Source organism: Acanthaster planci, linkage group LG11, assembly GCF_054643075.1.
Source record: "Acanthaster planci isolate LZ-2023a linkage group LG11, COTS_SCS, whole genome shotgun sequence".
Taxonomy (NCBI): Eukaryota; Metazoa; Echinodermata; class Asteroidea; order Valvatida; family Acanthasteridae; genus Acanthaster; species Acanthaster planci.
This window is the reverse complement of record NC_141787.1, coordinates 5,451,719-5,465,250: the sequence shown is the minus strand read 5'-3', so window position 1 is coordinate 5,465,250 and position 13,532 is coordinate 5,451,719. Positions and strand designations below refer to the sequence as shown.

Here is a 13,532-nt window from a genome sequence, read left to right as displayed (position 1 = left end):
AATGGCTGATGCAGGATGATGGTCTCACAAATCTCCCCACCCCCACACACACTCTGAAAATCATTCCGCCCCTGTTACCTATCTCTTCCCCCCCGTTACACCACTAAGAGAGCTTTTGCATAACTGAAAGACGAAGTGCTCAGGGCTGTGCTAGCATGCCACCTACAACTTGCTCAAAATATATAATTGCCACACAGAGAATTGACGGAGTGATATCACTGAGGGCAATCTCTAGGGGAAGGGCTTATTTAATTTTTGGAACTGCAGAAAACATATCTTTCATATTCCACCTTAGTCAGTGTTTTAACTGTGACCGAAAACAATAAGTGCCCATCTCCAGAAAATGAGGGTCCCAGGTGCCGCTGCCAAAATGTACAGGTGCCCCGGCCACGAACACAAAACACACTGACACAATTTCTGCCAAGCTGGAAGGACAGCAGAATCATTGGCAAGTATTTCCTTTGCCCAAGTAATCTCAATCCAGTGTAAATTTTGATTACTTTTCGTTTTGAACAATGTCCTTCAAATGAAATATTTTGGGGTTTATTCTGTGAAAGCTGACACGTTCGTTTGATTTGCGCTCCCCACGACAACTTCAGGAGGATTCAGCTTACGTGAAGATTTTTGTCAATAGAGGGCGCTAGTTTTAAATGGCAGCTTCCACATTCACGTGCCCATACGAAATGTAATAGAATGCGAGACTCGAGTCTTGTGAAGATTGCTTGAGTATTTGTTCGTTATTCAGTCAGCACGATTAGGCATTTGTAATAACCATGGCAGAAGACGACAGTGAGATGATGCTAAATCTGGTGTATCCAGAGAAAAAGACGGCAGTATGTAGAAAAGTGTACAACTTGAGTGATATTGATTCAGTAATTAGTGTCACCGATCCCCGATTCAGTGCAGTGCGCGCATCGTGCCTCGTGGTTGCCTAAATTTTATCGCACTCACGTAGTCTGGGGGATAGGCAAGGGGCAACTCTCCCTTCACTTTTTTCACGGATTTGTATCTTTTCCCTTTTTTTGCTGCAACATGATAAAAATAACAGAAACCTTTAATTTCGTTGATGTTATTGGTTGTTGTTAGAGTGTGGGAGAAATTGGTGGCGGTTCCATATTTCACATTTGGGACTCAAAGGGGCAAAAATGATACTGGGGTCTATGGGGAAAATCTGAATTGACCAATCAGAGAGAAGAACCAAGACTCGGTGATGTCATCCCAACCGTAAGAATTGCATGCCATAGGCCTAATAGTGTGATACTGTCATAAACCTATTACCACCTTCTCCATGAAAAACTTTCCAGAAGGCCTGTGCCAACACGGTCCAGTGTGGGTAAATTCTATGGCATCCTTTGAAAATAATTTGAGAGTCCTTCCCATCATGCCTTTTGCCGGGATGGAGAAACAGACGTATTGATCAAGTAACTCAAGAAGGCATTCCTTTCTTCTCTTTTTTTTGGGGGGGGTCATAATGAATCTGAAGTCCTCAATCCTTCACCGTTGGAGGACTGAGGACTGTTAGGGTTAAAGACTAACAACAGAGTGACTGCTGACTGAATCTCTGCCGTATCATACATATTCCATTCGAGGAGTTTTATTTCATTATTGTTGATCACTTGAAGTACCTTAATGTAGCTTACTTTATAATATTTCGCCTCTGTTGCCTTGCTAGAGCAATATTTTCATCTCAAATTTTACAATAAGTGAAATTTCATCAAGTTCTCAACAATCCTATTCATAAACCTTGAATTTACATACCTGCTTCAAAGTTTCAATGAAATTCAATTTTGGCCTGTTTTTGTAATTTGTTTTTGAAGAGTATAGTCGTGACAATTAACTCTTGCACAGCACTAATGTTACTCCTTAACTCATGGCCCTTCATATTTGCCTTTCTTTTCAGGAAGGAGAGAAAGTGACTTCATCGCAGAAATGTCAGGAAAAGGAGACTCTAAAGCAAGAGACAAGATCCAGAGCTGCTTCTCGTCAGTCGTCCAGGCTGAAACATCCTGCTGCCACATCAAAGACTGAAAATGATGTGGGGAATTTTAGACCGGCCCAGAGAACAACCAAAGGTCAAGGTGCTATCACTGACAGGTCAAAGGTCACCGGACCACCGGGTCATGGGAAGGTCATCTCGTCACTGTTCAGGCACAATCCTGAGATTCCAACTGTGCATGTGTGAGTATTGTTCTTTGGCCAGAAATGCAGAATCTGTCACTGCTCTGTGAATTTTTATAAAATTTCCTCATAAAACTCTTGTTAAACCTGTTTTGGTCTATGTCTGAAAAGTTATGAAATAATTTGTACATTTTCATACATGTACGTGCCTGGTTTTTAAATTTGGTGCTGGTTCCTGACATCATCACAGCCCTATTTACAAGGACTGCATTTTAAGATACACTACAGAACAGAAGGATACAGAATCTGAAATGCAAAGTTCTGATAAAGCATTTTGGCTTAGTTTGGCTGTATTTGTATTAACCCTAACAGTCCCAAATCCTCCGATTTCAATATGATTTTACATAGACCCCAGTACTGTCCATCATTTGACATTTGTGATTGATGTTTCTTTGCGGCAACAAAATTACTCAAAATCTAAAGAAGGGTGACAAAGAACAAACTTGATGAAATTTCAGCTCAGTGAATTGTGTTTATTCGGAGAAACACAGTATTTTACAGGTAGGATTTGATTTCAGATCAAAAGTTACAATCATTTTCTGAATTGCACCTGAATTCAGCATCCGGGACACGTTCTGATGTTCGAGTTAATGCAGCTACATAATGTCTTGCACTGAACCTATGAATGATAATATCAAAGTGCACGCATGTGTGTGTCTTGTCAGTGCTTCTCATAGACATTTTCCAAATATGCCTTTAGACACATTGTTGGAAATGGCCTTCTTTTATTGTTTTCTTCCAAATGACAGCTTGCCAGAAAGAGGAATTTCACAGGGAGTTTAGTCCTGTGAACACCAACAACAATTTCATCAGTTACTTTTTGGATAACTGCAAATGATGGATGTACCTTAAACAAGAGCGAAATGTTCATGCATATTCATGTGAAACAAGTTGTAGCTAGAAGGGGTTGCATTGTCTCCTGCCTCCTTTCTGCTGTTATATCCCCCTTTCTAGCATGTGCACCAGTCCCTCCCAGTGACTTGATATGTTATATATTTGCAAAACAGTGCCAAAGTCCAGTCGGGCAAGGAGGCAGTTTTTTCCGGTCGATCATTCCATGATTTGCCCCTACACCCTCACCTGGTAAGTCATAACCATTTTGAGAGAAAGGAGGTTGAATTTGTTTTCTGGTGACCAGTTTTCTGCCTGGAGCTCAAGTGGACAGTGGCCCATTCTTATGAATAAAAGAATGGAAAATATTCAGTGAAATGGATTTTATGTTGTATGTCGGACATAACTTTTTTCTTTGGGGATAAAATTGAAGGTTACACTTCCTGTTTCCCTGTTTTGTCAAATTAATTCCTGTTGCATAACAAGTTCTTGAAATTCAAATTAGTGGAACTTTGTGATAAAAAGTGACCTTGCTAAATAAAGTTACGAAGTCATCATAGCTATTTATATGACGCCTTACAAGTACACATATTTTCGTATCATAAATACTTGTATCGTTTTCTTCAACCCACATATAATAATTCTAACTTCTTTGCTTGGAATCCTCTTTTGTAATGAAAAAGATTTTTTAATGCCACTTAAAAGAAGTAGTTGATGACCTTCACCTTTATCTAAAAGCCTTGAAAAACTTTCCACTCGTGGTCGTGGTATCCCTCCAATTTGAGCAGTAAAATAATTTCCTCCCATTTCTTATGGTGGATTGTTCATGCAGATATCAACCTTGGAGAAGACACTGGAGTTTAGCCACATGACCACTGTCCAGCAGCAGGCAATTCCTACCATTCTGAGTGGCCGAGACACCCTGGTCAAATCCCAGACTGGTTCAGGTAAAAGAACAGGTCCATTATATTCTTTTAGCTTGTTTGCATGCAGGGAGGTAGACCAAAATTGTGCAAGACTGAACAAGACCTGGAACCCCAGATAAAGTGAATAGCTCACTCATACTGTGTCAATGCTGGTTCAGCCAGGATTATTTTGGTAGGACTGTGGTCCGAATGCATGTTGGCAAGGTTTCATAAATTGGTGAAATAGGTGAGCCCGCAAACCAGGATTGTTCACCCATGAAATCTCGCCATTTTCCTTGCATTAATTAATTAAGGCAATCAACCAAAAGCTGCATGAATATGGACTTGAATATGAGAAATCCTGTCAAGAAATTTCCATTCTCTCCCCCCCCCAAAAAAAAACTTGCAGGGAAAACCCTCGCCTATGCTGTTCCAATTATCAACTCTCTTCGGGATCGTGACCCTAAAGTTCAAAGGTCAGATGGGCCTTATGCGATAGTTCTTGTCCCAACCAGGGAGGTAAGATTCATCCTATTTACCTCTTTATCATGCTGCATGGTAAAACTTCTGCATGATATAAATATCAATACCTTACTTTATATTACTGTAGTGACATTTTGACCTGTTACACCTGTCTTTTATTAACATCTTAAAAGTGATTTTTAATTCATTACATATCAAGGCATTATGTAACATTTTGTCACAGGGCCCTCATACTTTTTAATTTGTTTCTTGATTTCAGCTAGCTTTGCAAAGTTTTAACACACTTCAGAAAGTCCTGAAGGTATGTCAACATTCCTATATTGCCAGTAATTCCAACAAATTATTGTGGGAATATGCAGCACGCTAGTGTATTGATTTGTCAAACCTGATAGACAAACTTAAGCCTAACCCTCCTCAATCTTTCACTTGTTGGAGGACTGAAGACTGTTAGGGTTAAAGATACTAAGTATTGTTGAGGACCACAAATGCAATTTGAGGCCAGCAGATTCTACAAAGGGGGAGGTGTTTGCAAATAAATCTTGTGAAGAAACTTGTGACAAACCAAAAGGCACTATATTGGATCGAAATGGACCAGTTGAGCCCGACAAGTTCAGTCGTCAAATGGAGAAGACATTTTCATGAGGAATGAGTTGATGGGTTTCAGTCCAGTGTGAGCTAGCTTGTGAATATATTCCCTCAATGTCTCAGAAAGCAAAGAGCCCACGGCACTTTGTCACTCGCCGGTACATTGCCGAAAAGCAAACTAAATGGTGACCAGATCCCATAGCTTGAGTCTTAGGGCCAGGCATCTCCAGACCATTTCTTTTTCCAACTATTCTGTTTCAGTTTGAAAGAGCGGATGAAGCTCTTTTTAACATATGCCACTGACTGTTGATTTGTAATTATGCGGATGAAATTATTGATAGTTCCTAATGGCTTCCATTGTGCAAGATTTTCTTTAGGGTGTGTAGCTCGGGATTGACGCTGGCAATTTTGAGATTCATTTTTGTAAGGTTTGGTCACATCTTCCTGATGTAAAAATACTATGATTTGATATTAACTTGATATTTTAGCCAGTATGCTCTAGCTGTCATTGGGAGAGTCAGCCACATCCCATCAGGAAAAGTGTTTTTCAAGTACTGTCAATCTAGCTGTTGGTTGGCAATAGCCTGATCTGGTGATTGCTTTCCCAGCCCTTTCAGTGGATAGTGCCAGGCTACCTGATGGGCGGGGAGAAGAAGAAAGCCGAGAAGGCGCGGCTGAGGCGTGGCATCAACATCCTGGTGGCCACGCCCGGTCGCCTCCTGGACCACCTACAGCACACGGAGACACTGAAGCTTGAGAGAGTGCAGTGGCTGGTCATGGACGAAGCAGACAGGTATGATAAGATGGCTAAATTTAGCAATTAATTTAACCCTGACCCCCGAGGCTCTTTTACAAGGAACCATCCTGAATCCTCCAATTTTCAACATGAGAAAATTGCATTCAGCTCAAATCCTTCAAAATCCTCCAAAATTTCTTGAAAATGTCACTTGGAGGTATGCCTAACTGCCCAAATCCTTCAAAATCCTCCGGTAATTCCTGTCGTTATGTTGAGGCAGTGCGAATGGCACTCTTGAGCTGTGTAGTTGATTCCAAAGAAATATCTGGCTGAACTTGTGCTTGACACAAACAACATAAGGTCTAATCCATGACTTCCATGCATGGCATCCTTCAAAATCAGCCATGCACTTTTGCCATACATCCTGAATCCTCCAAGTTCCTCCACTTTGCAGAAAAGGATTTTGGAGGGTTTGGGTGGGTTAGGGTGGTGCTTGGATTCTTCACAGTTGTTGTTTATCACCCAGTGCAGATATTTGTCACACTAGAGATGTTGGATTTTTGGGGGCACTGATGCCTTGTGGATGTTTTCATGCCAGTTGTATAAAGTAAAATAAAGACTTTGATGGTGACTGTATGATAAATCGCATACGCCGTTCTTTTATACCGGCTGTTTTGCCCAATAGAATAGTGCATCATTCATGTTGAATGTTTTTGTAAGGTGACCCTGATGTAATTCGAATGCGGGTTGGCCAGATATGTAGGAAAGCACGAAAAACTTGTTTGAATTTGACTCTCCTAATTTCTAATTTCTAGATCACACTGTGAATTATAAATGATGATGAGAAAACCTTCTGTTGAATCATGCATTAAATTTAGCAGGTGTTTAAAGCATGATTGTTTTTTGGTATGCAGATTTCATAATCACCTGTCATTGGAAATTGGTGTTTGACTTCCTTTTAAAAGTTTTGTTCCCTTGAATCGTACTCGACATTTATGGTTGAACCCACCCCAGAGTTAAAGTGCACCCTCACCATCAAACAGGAGAAAGTCTGGTGGGAAGTGTTCCAGCTGGGCTTGTTCACATGCCTGACGCACATGTGAAGACCTTAGGTTCACACAGAAATCAGTCATGTGTACTCAGCATGTCCTGTACCCAATGAGGACTCCCCACCAAAGGACCATCATTGCTTTGTAAAATCTCCCTCTCTTGTTCTCGCTCGGAACCGCTACTCCAACCAGCTCAGGTTTTGGTTAAACAGCATTTTAAAAACTTCATTTACTATCCTTTTTTTTTTCAGGTTGCTTGATATGGGATATGATCGGGATGTGTCTCTCATTCTGAACAGTCTAAACGAGAAGTGCCTGCAGAGGCAGAACATCTTGCTTTCGGCCACGCTCACGGAGGGTGTGGAAAGACTAGCCGACGTGACCTTGAACGAGCCCGTCACAATCGACATCGCCAAAGAGTGTCTGGCAGATCAGGTCCTAGATGAAAACCCCTCTGCTAAGAGCAGTCTCAGAACCGCGGAAACTGACTCCAGTCAGACGAGGAAGGAAAGAAACGAGGGAGATGTCGAATCTGTCGGGGACTTCACCACCCCAGAAGGCTTGCAGCAGCATTTTGTCATTGTCCCTAGCAAGTTGAGGCTTGTCACGCTGGCCGCCTTCATCTTGAGGAGAGCTCAGGTAGATTTGTGGACAAGGGGCAAATATGTCTTGCCCATATTGAAAATATTTACCCTTGCTTTACCATATCTTTCAATGCACGTTTCAACAGTCGATGGCCTGTTCCCTGTCCCCTTCTCACTATGCTCCATCTTTAAGCTCATTTAGCTCCATAAGGACATGCAACTTGACATCTTCTTGTGGCAGGGTGCCTTGCCTGAAGACAGTCCACCGTCCCTCTTGCAAACAAAGACTTAAATCCATAATGCGAAGATCAACCCATGAATTCTTCCAAATTTAGACTGGATGCAAGGTCATGGGACCCCACAATGTTCAGCTGAAGTCATGAAGATAAATATCCAGCAGTCATTCTCTGTGCTCTTGGCAACCAAAGTGATCAATCCAGTATTTATACATGAAAGCTTTGAATTTGACTACCAGATAGAGGTCCAACCAATGGCCCAATGCATTCTTTCATAGGAGCGAATGTAACACAACTCCCCCTGTGCAGAGACTGCCATGTTGACCAAATGTCCTGGTATTGCAATGCATAATGAAAATTGATATGCACAAAACGAGAAACTTCATGATTATAAAAATGAACAAAGAAATTGACTGGAGCGGGATTTGAACCTGCGACCTCTGGAATACCGTACCAGTGCTGTACCAACCGAGCTATCCAGCCCTACGTTGGTTCGGTGGCCACTAGCCAGAAGCCATTAAACCTGAAACACCATGTAGCCTGGGATCACATCCCAATAACACGATACAACCTGGGAAGTGGTGAACAGGGATCACTCAAAGAGGATATGGCTTTTTTGAAGATATATTATGAAAGAAACTATATAGGGAAACGGACTAGGTTTGTTCAGAAGCACCGTTATTTTTGGTCATGTATTTTCTGGGATGTGGAAAGCATCGTGCCATTAATCAAAGGGTTCAGGTAAACAAAATGTTGTAATCGTCCTCTCAAAGCCTTTCGCTGTGTTTTTTTCTGTCACTTTACACAGACCACGGGTGATTGCAAGATGTTAGTCTTCCTCTCCAGTCGTGATTCGGTGGAGTTTCATTACACCCTCTTGAAGGAGGGCATCAAGGCACTCATTGAGACTTTGAATCTCTTGGTGCTGAGACTACATGGGAACATGTCGCAAGAGGTTAAATGTTTAAAATTAGAGCTGTCATTACCCTTAAAAGGATGGGGGGGCTAAACTATTGAATTCAATCATTTTTGTCTTGTTTTATTCCGTTTATTATATTCTCTGTATCTCATCCCATGCAATCGATTTTTGTAAACTTGGTGACCAACAGAAATACAACATTTGTCCACACCAGTTCTCTGAGAAAAAGCTGGCTATGTATTGTCCCGTTGCACTTGATTTAGTATTCAAGGTCTTAAGAAATTTACACAGGTTTTATTATGTTGCTCCATCTTTTGTAAACAGGAACGAACGCAAGTGTTTCTGAAATTCCAAGAATCCAAATCGGGCATTCTCTTGTGCACAGTAAGTAGGCACATCAAGTCTGTGTTTCTTCAAATAGGAAGTTATCTGCAACGTAAAACTGACATGTGAAACAGCAGTGTCTTACAGTCCCTTTGCTGAATAGACCATTGAGTAACAGTTGTACAGTGAACCTCATTGATATACAAATATAACAGTTATACCTGACATCGCTACCTGTTAGCGTGCACCGTGTGACCAATCATTGGGCATCTGTTATCAATCAGTGTCTGGGATGGGTTGCATGCATCTGAGGCAAAGTTCAGTCATGGGCCATCAGTCAATTATCGGTAGATTTTGCCTGGTACCCGGAATGAATGTTGTGCATAGGATACCAGGCAAACTTGAACAGTTGTTGACAAATGGTCGCTGATCCAACCTGGCCAAAATCCTAAGGAAAGCAAACACTTTTGCCGTGATCAGTGTGGAGCAGGACAAATACGTTTCCCTGTTCCTTTTAAATATTGTGCATAGGGTGGTCTGTTATGCTTCAGGTGCCAAAACCAACATTAAAGGAGCAAATAATTGACAAAACAGCTTTTCTATATCAGACATCTGAACACAATAGCTTCTTTAAGCAACAATCATGTTCTTTGCATCCTAGGGTCAACTGACGGCTGTTGACCAATCAACAGCCTTGTAATGTTTGTCACCTAGATTGCGCTACAGTTTCTAAAGTCATGTCTCATTCGCTGACTCTTGAGGTTACTTAAGTTCATCTAGGATTATTCAAACCGCAAAGAATTGCATTGGATAATATGTGCATAGTGACCTCCTAGTCCATGGTAAAGTTCGGCTATTTTTCTAATTTTGCCATAATGTTTATCAGATGATAAACACAACATTCTAGTGTCCACTTGTCTGTCAAAACTGAATAAATGTACATACATTGACATACCTTTTGTAAAGAAAAAATTTGTGTCTACTTTTCATCTCTGTTTATATTTCTTGTCAGGATGTGGCTGCTAGGGGGCTGGACTTGCCAAAGGTCAAGTGGATTGTTCAGGTAGGTCTTGGCAAATGTTTCAGCGCAGTTTTGACCCATAAATCAACAGCACGGCATTTATTTTATGTGAAATTGCAGTTTGAAGGACAGGATTTATAACGTGTCATCAACCATGCTCAATTGGGTCAATATTTGTCAATGCCTAACAAGGCTTATCGCAGGGGTACCTTTAAGGCTATGTGAATTTTCTTCAAGACAGGGAAGTAATTGAACATGATTTGATCACTGGCCACACTTTCCTCCCAACTTCAGTACAACACCCCAGGCAGTCCGGAGGACTACATCCACCGCGTTGGCCGGACAGCTCGCATCGGTAAGAAGGGTCAATCTCTCCTGTTCCTGACTCCGGCTGAGGTGGAGTACCTCAGCGTGCTTAGCCAACACAAAATCAAGTGAGTGATTTCTCCACAGTGTTGTTGTTTAGAAAACCCTTTTTCACAAATGAATGAAATAGTGATGAAGGACTGCGCGTAGCACAGCTTATACGAATAGGCTGTTAATTAATTTGATTCTTTGATAGACTTGTGATTGACTTGACTACATTATAGTCCTTCGTAAGCAAGAAGGGATTCCATCTTGTGAAATATGAAAATGGTAAGCGCTTGGCACATGAAGGACTGTGGGCCTCAAGTAAATTTGTCATGCCTCCATAAAACCTTTATTAAGTTGAAACTCAGAAGAGTTGGTAAAATGATCACAATAGTAGCTTATGCGCTCTTTTCAAATGTGAAAAGACAGAATGTTGGAGAGTGATGACTCGTGAAAAGGTTTTTCAAGTACAAGGGGGAGGGGCCCGTGCGGGCATTTCGAGTCAAGGGGATATTGATGGACACACTGCCCTGTTCATTTAACTGTAATGAAGTGTGACTTTGAGAAAAAAAAGAATTTTGTGTAGGATTATGTTGAGTAAATGAGAGTTTAGTGGTAGTGTTTTATTAGATTTGTTCCAAATAATTCAAACAATTTTTCAATATGGGCGATTCACAATAGTGCCCCACCAAGAGTTTGTAACGCGTTGGCCAATCACAAAGCGCGAAATCTGTTGACCCTTTGGTCGACAGATTTCGCGGCCTGTGATTGGCCAACGCATTGCAAACTCTTGGTGGCGCACTATTGTGAAGTGGCCGTATTAAAGGCAGGAAAGAATCTAATGTTCCAAATAATTTGGCAGTCATAGTTCCTTGCGTCTGGCCTCTGTTGGAATTTTAACCAGGGTCAGTGGACATGATAGTAACCATAACCATCCACAGTATTTGGGCAAGAAACCATGCTGTGTGAGAACACTCAGTAAATAAATCAAGGAGTGAAGCATGCGCACTGCAAACTAGACCCAACAGGCCAGGTCTCCCCAAGGCTAAATGGCATCAAAGTCCAAGCCTGCCAATCATCACTGAGACCCAGCACTGAAATGTATGGGCCTCCTTGTTTCACATGGGATGTGGATCTCGATCGGTCATCCCAACGCTGGTTCGCACTATCCATTAGGCTGGTTTTGGTGTCTGCAAACCAATGATGGATCACTGACTGTGATCCAGATCTGTGTGAAACAAGCGGGCCCCCGAATAAAACAAGTTCGGGTACAGGCGATTCACAGTGCAGTGCACCACCAAGAGATTGCCACGGAGAGGCCATTTTTCACAGGATATCATGGGGAACAGTTGACAAATTCTAGCCGCCCTGTGCCAAGGAGCGGGAATTGTTCTCAATGTTTTTTGTCCAGGAAGGGGGTCAGTAAATTAATTGAGATGGTGGTCTTTTGTGTTGCACGGTATGCCCCGATCTATCAAATTTCCTCTGGTTCCAGACTGACATTAACTTGTTTGCTAATTGCCGCCAGTCAGCTGTGTATTTGTTGGCTAAACTTGGGAGGAGGCCTCTCTTTTGCAACCTCTTGGCAACGTACTGTATTGCGAATGGCCTGTATTGTCACCAACTCGGCAGTTTATCACTATTAGATCCAGCAGATATGTACATCTCATGCACTTTAAAGCGTTCTACAGGGTTAGGGTGAAAGGAAAGTTCTTTTGGGTCTCTTCTAACTGTGGATTGTAATGCAACACACCAAGACCCGATTATTGAATTATTCCCAATCACAGCATGCAGGGAATGGGCCACGACCACCTTCTCCAAACCCTCATGACCACAGATCTTCGGCAGGCAGAGAGCCAGCGCCACCAGCCAGTGCGGACAGCACAGGAGGCAGCCGGTGCCCTGCAACGGGTCTTTGAAGAGTTTGTCAACAGCAACAAGAGGCACACTGTGTTGGCCGTGAAAGGTGAGCTTGCCCACCTGAGAATATGTACCCATTTGAGAATTTGCTGTTGTACTGGTATGTAAGATAAGTTTTACCTTCAAAAGATGCAAATGTCTTAGAGTAAGTTGTGATACTAAAATTTTCAAAGGGGACAACAACGTTTATGTTTGCTTTGCTAAACTTTCAAAATTAGTCCATTTCATACTGTCCTTATTTGTATTGAAGTTTCTCTATTCTCAAATATCAAATGGCTCATAAAGTTTAAAAAATTTTGTAAATGTACATTTAACAATGAATACTTTGTAACTGGGTGTAAAGTTTCATTCGTCAGTTTGAAGTTTTGAGACTTTGTGAACCCCCTAAAATTAAAGAACACAAATCTCCCCTCTCCCCCAAAAGCTGTTTAATTTACCGCCCAACTGATGCTGTTTTTATTACTCGATCCTGCATCTCTTGGGAAAAATTTGTGAAAACTTAATAAACAGGCTGTTTCTGTTTCACCCAAGACATTTGTAAGCCTTCAGATCAGAAGATAGTGACAATACCGCCATCTTTCTAAGTCACTATTGACAACGGATGAAAGTTGTACTTATGTGGAAGCAAATTACTAAACCAACTTTGAATTTGCTGAACCTCATCGTTTTGTTTCAAGCATGATAAAATTTGAATCCAGATTGTTAAGAATTTTGTACGCGGTTTTCTAGCCTTCCAGTCCTTTGTGCGTGCCTACGCAACCTATCCCGCTTCGCTCAAACACATCTTCCACGTCAAAAAACTCCACCTGGGCCACACCGCCAAGAGTTTCGGTCTGCGAGAAGCGCCCTCGCATATCACGGCAGGACTAGGCAGGCAACAGCTCCAGGCAAGCCGAGGGACGAAAAGAAAAAGGTAAAGACAATCGTTCGTTTGGTCTGTCTGTCTGTCCTATGATTTTGGGAGGGTGCTCATCCTGAGGTGAAAGCCTTAACTTACGTTGTCAACGGCTAAATGTTTCTCTTGAATGCATCGTTGTCATGGCCTTTCATGTTGAATTATGTGGGACAGCATCTGACCACATAGCAGTTCTCAGACTATGGTAACAGTGTTTCCATTGTAGGCATCCATCAGGTCAGAAAGAAAAATGAACCATGCTTTATGTTTAGTAAAGTTCACTCATTGGTAAACTGTCCAATTTGTCCCTGACCATGTGCAGATTTGTCAGTAGATGTAGCAATAACTACTGATTTACAGTAGACTTTATTCATCGTTGGCCCTATTGACATTGGCAGCCAGGTTAACTCTTCATGGGTTTAAAGTTGAGAGTAGAAATGAAAGCAATAAGTTGATATTTCATTACAAACTAGTATTTATCTACTCTAGTCTTATGAGTTAAATTCAAATTTGTT

The 13,532-nt window shown here is 41.6% G+C and overlaps 1 protein-coding gene across 5 annotated transcripts in view; it reads left to right on the top strand.

The window, feature by feature from the left end:
• Window positions 1-648: 648 nt before the first annotated feature.
• Window positions 649-13,532, top strand: part of LOC110987540 (ATP-dependent DNA helicase DDX31-like) — a 50,245-nt gene continuing 37,361 nt past the window's right edge. For 3 of the 5 annotated variants that reach the window (XM_022250338.2, XM_087143594.1, XM_022250340.2), the window contains exons 1-14: window positions 649-845; window positions 1,901-2,178; window positions 3,186-3,261; window positions 3,842-3,956; window positions 4,324-4,433; window positions 4,657-4,698; window positions 5,591-5,775; window positions 7,019-7,406; window positions 8,396-8,542; window positions 8,831-8,890; window positions 9,843-9,893; window positions 10,146-10,285; window positions 11,990-12,168; window positions 12,852-13,035. In XM_022250338.2, coding sequence (XP_022106030.2) covers window positions 774-845; window positions 1,901-2,178; window positions 3,186-3,261; window positions 3,842-3,956; window positions 4,324-4,433; window positions 4,657-4,698; window positions 5,591-5,775; window positions 7,019-7,406; window positions 8,396-8,542; window positions 8,831-8,890; window positions 9,843-9,893; window positions 10,146-10,285; window positions 11,990-12,168; window positions 12,852-13,035 — 2,027 coding nt within the window. In that variant the 5' untranslated portion in view covers window positions 649-773. Of the gene's footprint in view, window positions 846-1,900; window positions 2,179-3,185; window positions 3,262-3,841; window positions 3,957-4,323; window positions 4,434-4,656; window positions 4,699-5,590; window positions 5,776-7,018; window positions 7,407-8,395; window positions 8,543-8,830; window positions 8,891-9,842; window positions 9,894-10,145; window positions 10,286-11,989; window positions 12,169-12,851; window positions 13,040-13,532 lie in introns of those variants that run through there. The other 2 variants (XM_022250339.2, XM_087143595.1) reach the window with 2 other exon arrangements.